This window comes from Engystomops pustulosus, chromosome 4 (assembly GCF_040894005.1).
Source record: "Engystomops pustulosus chromosome 4, aEngPut4.maternal, whole genome shotgun sequence".
Taxonomy (NCBI): Eukaryota; Metazoa; Chordata; class Amphibia; order Anura; family Leptodactylidae; genus Engystomops; species Engystomops pustulosus.
The window spans coordinates 162686975-162700327 of record NC_092414.1 but is presented as its reverse complement, the minus strand read 5'-3'; the positions used below and the strand labels follow the sequence as shown (position 1 = coordinate 162700327).

General features: G+C 42.0%; 1 protein-coding gene across 1 annotated transcript in view; it reads left to right on the top strand.

Moving 5' to 3' along the window:
* IQGAP1 (IQ motif containing GTPase activating protein 1) overlaps positions 1–13353 on the top strand; it is a 103082-nt gene that overhangs the window by 19829 nt on the left and 69900 nt on the right. The window contains exon 2 of the mRNA XM_072148363.1: positions 820–919. Within this exon, the coding sequence (XP_072004464.1) occupies positions 820–919 (100 nt within the window). The remainder of the gene's footprint in view (positions 1–819; positions 920–13353) is intronic.

The window sequence follows — 13353 nt, the reverse complement described above, 5'->3', positions numbered from 1 at the left end:
TCCAAAGACTTCAGGGAAGCTCTGTGCTGACACACTGCATAGAAGCATTCCTATGCCGATGATCACACTTTTGGAGCACATTTACTTACCCAGTCCTGTCGCGATCCCCGCTGTGCGTTCCCCGACGAGGATGAAGTACGGCGCGATTCAGCAAGATCGTGCGCCCAAGATGCTGAATGTGTCGCTTCCCCGCTGAGGTCCGCCGGAGTTCACCTTCTTCCCGGTGTATGTGAGTGCATGTCTTGCGACACAATTTTAGATGTTAAATCCCGTGCGTTGTCCGAAACCATCGGATCATCCTCTATACTTATGGGTTTTCTTTATGGTCTTTTTGGAAAATCTAGAAAGATAGATGATCACACTGTCCAGCAGTTAGAGATTATACTGTCTATAGCTGTCGATGTAATGAAGGATCATGGGATTGAAAATAGAGCGTGAAATCTGTAAATGAGTGCAATTTGCATATATGTAGAGTATGCTGGAATTAGTTTTTAAAGGGATGTACCAGGGTTGTACTATCTCCTAATAGGATGGCCTGTATTGTTATTGCACTGGTAAACTTGCCCCCCGTTCCCATTGGAGATGTGGGTCATATGAGGCTTTCAGGACATCCTGTGGCACTTCCGTCGGCTCAGGGGTCTGTTTGCTCCTAACTGTATGCACGTCTACTCCCCCATGTCTGTGGTTAGAGGGGTGTGCGGATGTCCTTAGGATTTATACCTTCTATCCATAAAGGAGTAACGCTTCCAATTAATATGTTCCAGTGTCTTGAAAGATAAACAAGTGACGCCATGTAATGTCTCTGGTCTTTTTTTACAGCTGTGCTGGACGATGAAAGACTCACAGCAGAAGAGATGGATGAGAGGAGGCGTCAGAACGTGGCCTACGAATATTTGTGTCACTTGGAGGAAGCAAAGAGGTAACATTCTCTTATATTTATCTGAGAATACTATTTCTGTAGATGCAATTACCAATCTATATTATGTTCTGAAGCTGCTATGTGTGAATATATATATCAGACATTGTCATTGATTTGCATAAATTTTGTTTATGGGAGCTGGTAACCTGCCTATGACACAGCAGGTACAGACTATGCAAATTATCCTGAACTTCCTCTCTGCGGCAGGGATGCCATGACTAATATCAGTAGTTCTGGATTACACAAAGTTATCTATAGGTACCCATAATGCCTTTTTAGTAGGTGTTTTGACCCTTTAAGGGTCATCAATAAAATGGAGTTTCAAATTTATGGCTTTGCCAAAACCTGATGCAACTGATAAGTGTGAATGCACCCTAAGAGAAAGTGTGCGGTCCACTTCACTCTTGCGTCAAGGGTTTCCATTCCTCTCTCCATGTTCTTCTGCTCACCTGATGTTCCCCATAGACCTCAATGAACCTTCCACTTCTGTTATTTATGGGGAAAAAAGTGCTGTTCTTTAGCACTGTCCCGGGCAGGAGTTGCAGCTTATGGGACCTGATTAAGTCAATGGGGCTTATTTACTTAGGGTCCTGCGGCTGCATTTCCGTTTGGTTTTCCGATGTTTTTGGGGATCGTGCCGCTGGGACAGGCATTTAGAAGGGGATTGTGTCGCACGCGATCAGATTTTGGCAGCACCAGCTTTCATGCGACAGAAATCGGGCCGGGCCATTGGATGATCCGACTGATTCGGACAGAGTGCGGGATTCAACAGTAAAGTTGTGTTGCAAGACAATGCATATACATCGGGAAGAAGATGGTGAACTCCGGCGGACCTGAGCGGGGAAGCGACACATGCAGAAAATCGGGCGCACGATCTTTGTGAATCTCGTCAGACACTCCAGATCAGGGAACGCGCAGGGACGGGTGTGTAAATCCAGTGTGTGGATTCCTCAGATCTGGGCTCATTAAAGGAAGTTGCCTTTCTTGATGAACCAAAGTGCCCTTGTGTCGTCTGAGGAGGCCACTCATTGGCTGAGGCTGGTCCTGTGACTCTTCAGTTATTTTGGTTGCACTTGGTGCTGAAATACGAAAGTACCAGAGAGACACAGGAACAAATAAGGAGGCCTTCTTTTTTTATTTTTCCCCAGCTCTCTTGGGGTTTTTCAGATTCCTGGAAAACCTATTTAATTAAAAAAAAAAAAACCTTTAAAAAGGAACAGTACTGACCTCAGTAATAGTTACTGCCTACTACTGAATAATATCAGGGAATGCCTGATCACTATGGTCACTGGTGACCCACCAAAGCTAGTGAAATGGGCCTATCCTCAGAACCCTTAAAGCTGATTGCAGTGCTAGCAAAATTAATGGATTTTTTCCTCCTTTTCTGTTTTTATAATAACTTTTTATTGAAATTCACTTTAGCAGCATCTACTGAATACTGACATGTAGCTGTGCTTCTGTGTCCATCGATTACATTGTAGGGGAATAGGATTAAATCCTGAAGAAACAGATGTTTTGTCCTTCTTGTCCTGAGCGTTACTCCCAGCTGAGCAGCCATAGCAATACGACACTGATAGAAGTGTGGAATGCTGAGGTCGACATTCCCCTGTAACCTCTCATAACTTGCTCACTTTAACTCCACGTTGACACATACATGCTGGTGGAAACCATGGCCAAATATTTCACACTATAAAGTTGAAAACTGCTGGTGATGGTATAGACATTGTTATGCCTCCTCTGCCTATACACAAATCTGCCAATTGTTTCTGGAATTTACTATTTTTTAAAAGTTATTCTATATGCAAGATAGGTGATCCATGTGAGATCCTGTTTATGGAGATGTTTTTGCGAGTTTCCTGTGATGGCAGATGTTGGTGGGAAAGATCTGGTTATGAATGTGTCTAGCAGCTGCTTGCCTCTCTTCCAATTAAAGGACATCTACCACCAGGATGTAGGATTGTAAACCAAGCACACTGACATTCTGGTGTGTGTCCCCTCTGGCAGGATCTGCTCTTCTTTTAAAGGACATCTACCACCAGGATGAAGGATTGTAAACCAAGCACACAAGCACACTGACATGCTGGTGTGTCCACCCTCTGGCGGGATCTATTTTTCTTTAATCTGCTTATTCCGTTATTTTTAAGATAAAAAAAGCTTACGAACCTGAGGGGCTCCGGACTCCTTTAAAAACTAGTGAGCCCAGGGCTCTTGAGGCTTATTTTCATAATTTTAAAAACTTTTTTTTGTGAAAATCCACAGAATAAGAAAGAAGAGCAGATCCTGTCAGAAAGGGCACACACCAGCATGTAAGTGTGCTTAGTGTACAGTCCTTGATTTTGGTGGTAGATGTCCTTTAAGCTTCCTATCCCCATGTTTTTAAAGGAAACCTACCACTTGGGATAGGGCTTATAAGCAGGACATGCCGTGCACCAGCTCAGCTGGTGCCGGTGCTTATCGTCGTTATGTTTTTATAATGTTTTAAAGCATTTAATCACTTTATTATCAGGCGCACACACGGTCGCGCATGGTGCGCCGAGCGCGGACCTCGGTGCGGGGAAGCTACTTCCGATATAAAAATTAATAAAGTGATTAAATGCTTTAAAACTGTTTAAAAACATAATGAAGATAAGCGCCGGCACCAGCTCACCTTGAGCTGGTGCACGGCATGTCCTGCTTATGAGCCCTATCCCAAGTGGTAGGTTTCCTTTAATAAGTAAAGTTTTTTAATATGCAAATGAGCCTTAACACCTATGGAGCCTAGAGCCTTTCAGGCTCATATTGCATATTTTTTAGCATATTTAGTAGCTAAGAGAAGAGCGGATCCTGTGTATACAATACTTCATCCTGGTGATAGTTGACTTTGAGGAGCACATTCAGACCTGGCAGGTGCATTGGATGTCTGAAATAATAGCTGTTAGCTAACAGATATCAAAGATGTATCGCCCTATTTCAGTGCATAAATGAACTTACAATCAGATCACTACTAGGTCTATGCGATGACAAATGATAAGTAAGTAAGATAAACCATGTGATAGGAGATTAGGTCATGAGTGTAGTTACTCAGTAACACTGTGGTAAATCATGATCATCAAAAGATCACTGCCTCTATTAACTTTACTGCATGGGGCTTTCTTTTTATTACAGGGAGCCCCTCTGCACATGGTTCATGATCCTGCCCCAAGGGATAAAGGAAATGCCTACACCCAGCGCTAGCAAACCGAGTATTGTAACTCACACAGTGTTGCCTCAACATCATATGCCAAGCAATTATTGTTAATTGAAAACACTCTTCTGCCCTCTGGGTACAAAATCTCATATATTAGATGTCTCATCCCTGTTTCTCATTACAAAGATGGGTTATCCCATCATGGACACATGGATTATATACATAGGATACACTATAAATGTGCAATGCATTTCTTAGATATCGGGATCCCACTGATATAGGGTTCTCCTGACTCTTGTATAATGGCTGCAGTGAATTAAAGGGGTTGTCCACTTTTAGCAAATATTTTATATAGTTTGTGTAAGGAAAAGTTATCCAATTTTCCAATATAGTTTCTGTATCAATTCCTCACTGTTTTCAAGATCTCTGCTTGCTGTCCTGCTCTAAAATCTTCTATGTTTACTTCCAGTGAATAGAATCTGTCCATGCGATCTGATGGACACACAGGAGCACAAGCCGTTATAATCAAATGGCTCCTAATAGGCCTCTTCCACACTTGCTTTTCAGATCACGTCAGAGTCTGATCAGGGAGCAATCAGGGTTTGGTCAGTGAAAAACTGACATTTTGCATCGGAGTGCAATCAGTTTTCAGTCAGAGTTTGTTCAGTGTCTCAGTTTTTCACACACGTTTTCAATGCATTTTTCACGCGCAGATAACACACGTGAAAAGGACTCAGGACTGAGCTCTATCTTTTCTATGGCAATTGATGCATGAAAAACGCATTGCACTTGCACGTGTCTTAGAGTGCAATTTATTTTTGATGCATCTCCATGGACTTGTATGGTGCGTTTTTCACGTGCATGACGTGCAAAAGTAGAGCATGTCGAGATTTAAACGTGCGTTAAAAAAATGTGCGTGTTTTCTGAAAAAAAACCATTGATTATAATGGGTCAGAGTGCAATGCAAGTTCTGTGGGCCAAAAGCATGTACAGAACACATGTGTGAAAGGGGCCTTACTCTCTGTGATAATAACAGCTTATGCACCTGCGTGTCCATCACATCACGTGGACAGATTTCTATCCACTGGAAGCAAATTAAGAAGCTTTCTATAGCAGGACAGCAAGCGGAGATCTAGAAAACCGTTAGGAATTGATACAGAAAGTTTATTGGAAAATAGTATAACTTTTCCTTACATAAACAATATCAAACATTTGAAAGTGGACAACCCCATTTAAGTAGTGGTCCCCTACTCCTCTAGCACCATTAAAATGAATGGAGAGAGTGTCGCCACCTCCATTCCTATGAAACAATACGTAGGACCTGAATCTATTGGTCATCCATTTGACATAAATACCACTATAACACCATTTTTGGCAAATATGGCCATTTTTGCAAAACCATCCCATCACATGTTTCAGATTTGTTGCAGAGTGTTGTTATACATCTTAATGTGGTTGTCCATAGATTTTTGCAGACTCCATTGAGATAAAAAACTGCAATAAATATATATAAATATAAATGTAAATTCGCTTTAATAAGATAGATAATCTACCACTATAGTAAATTTTTTACTCCTTAATTAAGCAGGATGTGCTTTTAAGATAGAACAAACCTTTTTGGACTATCTGTACTATAAAATATTGCCCGTTGTAGGTGTAAAGATGACTGCTACTGCTCATCTTCTGTGTCCTCCGTAGTAAGCGGAAGTCTTAGGTTTTGCTCTGCTGTATCAATGTGACAGTGACAGGATGTGACTCACCTCCAGCTGCTGCGGGTCCCTGGATGTTTGTTATCTGTCTCTTGGAGACTGGTGGACATTGTGGTTTACCATCAACCATACATGCAGCCCCAGGCAACAGGTATAAGCCCTGCAGAAAATATGGCAAGAAATATAGAAAGCCAAGTCCAGTGTGCTGCATGGTTCCAGATAAGGTCCTGTGTTGTACACTGTAGCCATATACATAGCAGAACCCGGTCATTGTGACAATGTAATGTGTATAGTCCGATGTCCAGTTGGGGGAAAGCGCTATGATAGTTATGCTTTATGTATGGCATAGAGCAGTGATGGCGAACCTATGACACGCGTGTCAGCACTGACACGCGTAGTCATTTTTGCTGACACGCAGCCGCCCAGCGCCCGCTGTCCGCCCCCCTCCCTGTGTAATGTGCTGCCCCAGTGTAATGTGCTACCCCTATGTTAATGTCCCGCCCCCGTCCTTGTGTTTCTGTCCCTGTGTAATGTGCTGCCCCTGTGGTAATGTCCCGCCCCCGTCCCTGTGCCCCCTGCTTACCTGTCTGGCGCCGCGTTGGTCCGCCCACTTTCTGCAACTCCTCCGGCTCCTCCAGGCTGCAATGCGCGCTGCTCGTCACGTGACTGAGGCGACCTGACGTCAGGTCACGTCAGTCACATGACCCGAGGCGCGCGGTGCAACCTGGAGGAGCCGAGCCGCCTGCAGTAAAGCTACAGGGAAGAAGACATCACTGGGTAAGTATGTAAGTTTATTATTATATTATATTTAAAGGGAGGGTGCTAGGGGTAATTTAGTAGTAAAGGGAGGGTGCTAGGGGTAATTTAGTAGTAAAGGGAGGGTGCTAGGGGTAATTTAGTAGTAAAGGGAGGGCGCTAGGGGTATTTTAGTAGTAAAGGGAGGGCGCTAGGGGTAATTTAGTAGTAAAGGGAGGCGGCTAGGGGTATTTTAGTAGTAAAGGGAGGCCGCTAGGGGTATTTTAATAGTAAAGGGAGGCCGCTAGGGGTATTTTAGTAGTAAAGGGAGGCCGCTAGGGGTATTTTAGTAGTAAAGGGAGGCAGCTAGGGGTATTTTAGTAGTAAAGGGAGGGCGCTAGGGGTATTTTAGTAGTAAAGGGAGGCCGCTAGGGGTATTTTAGTAGTAAAGGGAGGCCGCTAGGGGTATTTTAGTGTGAAATGGAGGCCGCTAGGGGTATTTTAGTAGTAAAGGGAGGCCGCTAGGGGTATTTTAGTAGTAAAGGGAGGGCGCTAGGGGTATTTTAGTAGTAAAGGGAGGCCGCTAGGGGTATTTTAGTAGAAAAGGGAGGCCGCTAGGGGTATTTTAGTAGTAAAGGGAGGCCGCTGCTGAACATGTTATTAATAAGGGGAGGCCGCTGCTGGACATGTTATTAATAAGGGGAGGCCGCTGCTGGACATGTTATTACAAAATTAGGTTTTTCCTAAAGGTGACACAGCACCCGAGTTTTTTGGCGAATTTTGACACACCTAGCTCAAAAGGTTGCCCATCACTGGCATAGAGGTTCATACAGTGTAAAACGTGTATGGCGTCTATGTGGCAGATGTAAAAGATATCTCATATATACTGCCCACTGACTCCTATTAATAGACTGTACTGACTGGATGTAGTGCCTTATAGCGATTGCTACGTGGGACCAAAATGACTCAGATAACTGTATGTTAATATGCTTTTGATTTCTATGTTGTCAAGATCTGTGAAGGACATCTATGGAAGTGGCTAGAGTAAAGCTTCATTCCTTTGAGGCAGTGGCCCTCACACTTGTTGCATTGCCTGGACATCTGTTGTATACGCACACCCCTTTAATTATTAAAAGAAGCTGTCATTGATGCATATTTGAGGTGGGAGAGCCCCTTATTGAAACCTTACTGTTATTAAGTAGGAAGTAGGTGAAGGGAGTGGCGATGAAGAAGGTTTTCCGTATGCTATGCATGCAAATAGATGCCAAGAGTCTCCACAGACATCACCGAGGCTAAATGTAGACACTGAGAGCTGACATATTTTTTACCACATTTTATCATTTATATGTGCTGTTATTTGGACCATCTAGGCTGGTAAACTAAGGTTCTGATGATGAAGACTAAACCTTGTAAATGTAAACATGTCCGCCAATACATTAATATGGAAAACTCCTAGGGGTACATGGTAAGGTAACAATAAAGAAAGCATTCTCACAATGGTTTGGCTTCTTGTTCATTCATTTATATGGTCCTTTTTGGGGGGGGGGGTGTCATGGGACCTTTTTCAGCCAATGAGTAGGCTCCTCAGACATGAAACCTCACTTCCATTTCTCAGGAGACTTCACTTCCTGTGTTGTCCCTTGATCTGAGGAATTCACTCATTGGATGAAGCAGGTCTTCTGCCCCCCTTGAACTTCTGATTGAGTTCAGGTCCGGAACCAAAAGCACTGGAGTGATAAGGGACAGCGTTGTAAATATGTGTTCTTTTTTTTCTTACCTTGGCCCCATAGGAGTTTCCATATTGATGGAAAGCTCCTTTAGCATTTTGATGACCTATCCATAGGATATCAAAATTACTGTACTGGGAGCTGAGCCGGTAGTTTTCCTGGATGGCTGCTACTAAAGGAAGTGCTTCTGGTTCCATCCAGGGTGCTGTAAGCGCCTGATCTGCAGGGTACTGGGGTTTTCTATTCTTCTCTGTTCAATGCAAAACAGAAGAGGATCCCAGCATTGTGGGTAAAATATCTTAGTACACATTAAAAAACAGACATGTACATTTCACCATGGAACAGTAGCTGACACGTTTCGGGGGCGAAATTATGGTCATCATTATGTTAATCCTATAATAATGAGCTGGTTCTGAATCGCATCAGATACCAAGCTGGTGGACTATGTATTCATCTTACTTATTGGGGAAACAAACTGCGTAATGGGGTATTTCCCTCTCCTGCATGTGATAGGACCTGCCTACAGGTATTGGCTGCTTAGAATAGGTGAGGGTGCCTCTTATAACCGCACTTGGGCTACCTTAACATGGCAGTAGTGTGGTCAGTATACTACATTGTATATTAAAATGTTCAGTAAGGGAAAGGATGGAGGGGGTAGAGGAGGCTGGAGCAGCGGAAAGGCCCACCATGGCTTTCTCACGACTGACTGCTGTGCATAAACAAGCTTTCTCCCACGGAAATATAATGTTATATGACCGAGATCTTGTCACATACTTAAACATGATAGGAATTTATACAAGGTTTCTAGACCAGTATTTACGTACATGCAGTCCTTACTGCCACTAGGTTTGGATTTTAATGTATCCCATTCAGTATCTATAGTTATTCCTGATGCATTGATACAGCAGAAGCAACAACTGCGGTACTGGGTACTAGAGGGCAGAGGCTGACAAACACAGTTACAGAAAATGTTATGGGTTACCTTGTCTTAGTTAATATATTTCTTAAAAGTAAAGCAATCCATAGCTCCATAGAAGTAAAATGAGTGCTAATCAACTATCCAGGTCCCAAAAAGTGAATGGAGCAAGGGACCTTTCCATCTATCCTGTAGTTAGTTATACAGGCAGTACCAGGGTTATGTACATGATAGGTTCCATAGGTTTGTTCTTAAGTTGAATTTGTATGTAAGTCAAAACTGTATATTTTATAATTGTAGTTCCAGACAAAATGGTTTTTTTTGCCCCAGTGGCAATTGGAGTTTCAAAATGTTTTGCGGTACTTGGACCAAGGATTATCAATAAAGGGGGGAGGGGGGGGGGGTACTGCACAATGACCACAGCCACACTCTCAGAAGCTGTTGCATCATAGATAATACATGGTTATCCACTTTTAGCAAATAATTGGTATTCTTTGTGTAATGAAAAGTTATACAATTTTCCAACGTCATTTCTGTTTCAATTGCTCACAGTTTCTAGATCTCTGCTTGCTGTCAATGAACAGGAAACTTCATTGCTTACCTCCTGTGGGTAAAAACCAGTCCCTGTTCATGTGATGTCACACAGGTACGCGGCTCATTATTAGCCCTCTATGACTATATGTTATGTGGACATTATATGGTATTATTTGGCAGTGTTACTACCACTGACTGGTGCAAGCTATTGTAGATTGTCATGATCTTCAGTGTAACATTCTTTCTCTACATAACTTTGTGACACACAGAGACACATTACTGTAAACTAGTTTGCACGAATCTTACTTTTCCTGCAGCTACTATTAATGAAAACAAGTCTTTCTTGCAGCTGGTAGTTTCCGGATGAGCACTTAGGAAGTGATACTTCCCCTTTAATTGACATTGTTTTAGCCTCCGCCTCTTCTATACTATGATCACATACTACAGAAGTAGATGAGCCACAGGATTGAGCAAGAAAAGATGACTCTTCACTCTGTTCCTACCAATTACATACAACTGGCTGACTTTACAGAGAAGTTACCCTCTAAAATCACAAACACTCCCCAGCTCCTCCCTGAGGAAAATATTGCTAACTATTACGAAATTTACAGTAAAACGAAAAACAAAATATGTTGCCAACTATATAAAAATTTCATCTGAAATATAATTTCATAAAAATATTAAAAGTTTATTTTTGATAGGCCAATGCCGTTTTTAATTAGTCTCTTATAGCGATGTCTGAAGTGACACTACCTCCTGCACCCCCTAAACTTGACTCATCTAAGGCAAATATGACTCTTCTCTGCTTACTTGCATATGACTTGCACATAAAAGAAGTAAATTAAAAAAATAGCCAGTAGTTTTGTGGTGTAAAAGCTAAACGTATGTTGTTGCGTGTGTTATTGTTTAGGTGATATAACAGAGCTAAGTGTATCATTGTGTCTTATATCCACCTCATGACTTTCATCTGTCTTATCTCTCTTTTTCTATGTCTCAGATATTAGTGAATGTTCAGAAGCTAAATGAAAGTGTAGCTAAACCCTGTAGCCTGATAATCTAAGCACATTGTCAGCACACAGCATCTCATAGCACTGAGGAATTACACTCTGGAATTTTACACTGAGCATCACTGAGTAATAGGACCAGAACAGCAATAAAATTATTTAAAACTGCAAAGTAAGTGGTTAACAATTATCTTTATTGTATAAACCTCACTATGGGATTAAAATTTTAGAAAGTACGGTAACAATCATCATACATAAATTAAAGAGAAAAGAAAAAAATATGCACCATAAAACAGACAATTAACCTGTTATTAGATATCTAAAATTGGAGTTGTGATAAAATGCTCCAACTCTGACTCCACAAACATATAATAAATTTAAAAATGTCCTTTAAATGTCTGTTCTATTCCTGATCTAAGGTTTTAGACCAGGAGTGAGCAACATTTATTGGTCCAATAAAAGGCACTTCCATATGTTGGTCTATAGCGCTTTGAGATAAAAAAAAAAAAGTATCACCATTATTGGTGTAAAAAATATTTATAATCTTAAGTAATATAATCTAAAGTGCATTGTAAACTGAACTATAACTGAAAATATGCTACTTATGGAACATTGGGCATATAGTATTTTAGCATTATTAATCCTTAATCTTCTTAATATATGGCTTATTCCTCTATACCTACTGAAATTAAGGGAAATACAAATTAAGCATGATAAATCAGTGCAAGTTACGGGACTTATAGATCCAACGATGTTGTAATATTTGTAAAATTATGCTAATGAGCCAAAAGATATCTATGGTGTTACCAGTGCACCTCCATGCTGCAGGCTGTAGCACAGAGGGGCTCTGGTTATTCCCCCGGAGTCCATCTGTCTTATTAGCATAATATTGAAAATTTGCTTGATATTTGATGGTAGATTTCCTTTAACAAAATGGGCAGATAATCTGATGTATGTTTATGTGAGAGTGACGTATATCTCATATGTTTGTGTCATTACATTCACAGTAGATCATAATCCATCTCATGTTTATGGAGCCTTTCTAAATATCTCACTCAATGTCTGCCAAAGGGGGGAATAGATTGGAGTGTTAGATTCAAACCTGCCTTATGGTCTCTCTGTTGATAAGCTGCACCCTGAGGTTCTGGCAGCCGCTTACTCCCCTCTGCCCATTTCATCAACACTCAAGTGTATGACAAGCTGCAAAGTGAGAAATAGGGTAAACACTGTCTGAAAGTTTGGCCACACAGATTTAATAACCCACGAGCCAACATTCATCCAAATAAACATGCATTCCTGGTTGAACATGCATATGTTTGGTAGCATTCTGATCATTACTCTCATTGTAAGGATTCCTTTAGGCTCTACAAATTGGGGCAACGGAGGTCCGACGGAGTTCACTTTTTCTTCCTGGTGCATGTAAGTGCATTTGAAAGTTAAATCCCGCCCCCCGATTTCTGTCGCATGAAAGCCAGCGCAGCTGCGTCAAAATCCGATCCTGTGAGACACAATTCCAGCGCAGACACCTGTTAAATACCTGCCAAAACCCAAAAATGGCGCGGCGTCCAACGATAGTGCAGTGCTTGACCCTTAGTAAATAAGCCCCATTGAGTGATGGATCCCATAGCCCTTATTTTGAGTGTGATGGATCCTATACACCAGTGATGGCAAACCTTTTAGAGACCGAGTGCCCAAACTACAACATAGACCCGCTTATTTATCGCAAAGTGCCAACACAGAAATTTAATTTGTGATTTATACTCCCTGCTCTGTCACAGTTTTCATTGATGGCAGCACCTGAGGACACCAATAAAGCAGAAAATAGTCCCAGGTACAGCTGTCACTTTAAAATAGCTCTGTGCACAGCAAGTCCTGGGCTGTCTGGGACTGCAGGAAGATACCTGGAGTCATCTCTGATGATGGCCTGAGTGCCTACAGAAAGAGCTCTGAGTGCCACCTCTTCACCAGTGCCATAGGTTCGCCACCACTGCTATACACCATATTTTGAGTGTGATGGATCCCATAGCCCGTATTTTGAGTGTGATGGATCTTATAGACCAGTGATGGCGAACCTATGGCACTGGTGCCAGAGGTGGCACTCAGAGCCCTTTCTGTGGGCACTCAGGCCATCACCAGAGAGGACTCCAGGTATCTTCCTGCAGTCCCAGACAGCCCAGGACTTGCTGTGCACAGAGGTATTTTAAAGTGACAGCTGTACCTGGGACTATTTTCTGCTTTATTGGTGTCCTCAGGGTGCTGGTATCAATGAAAACTGTGACAGAGAAGGGAGTATAAATCACAAATAGAATTTCTGTGTTGGCACTTTGCGATAAATAAGCGGGTCTTTGTTGTAGTTTGGGCACTCGGTCTCTAAAAGGTTCGCCATCACTGTTATAGACCATATTTTGAGTGTGATGGATCTTATAGACCATATTTTGAGTGTGATGGATCCCATAGCCCGTATTTTGAGTGTGATGGACCTTATAGACCATATGGATCCCAGGCTCCTGTTGCTTTAGTTCTACCTGCTGTGCTATTTAAACCATGCGCTTCATTTCTCAGCGGGACACTGTGTGATCTGCTTGTCATCAGGGATCCTTCTAACAAAAATCAATTTTCTAAAGTGAATGAACTCTTTAACAA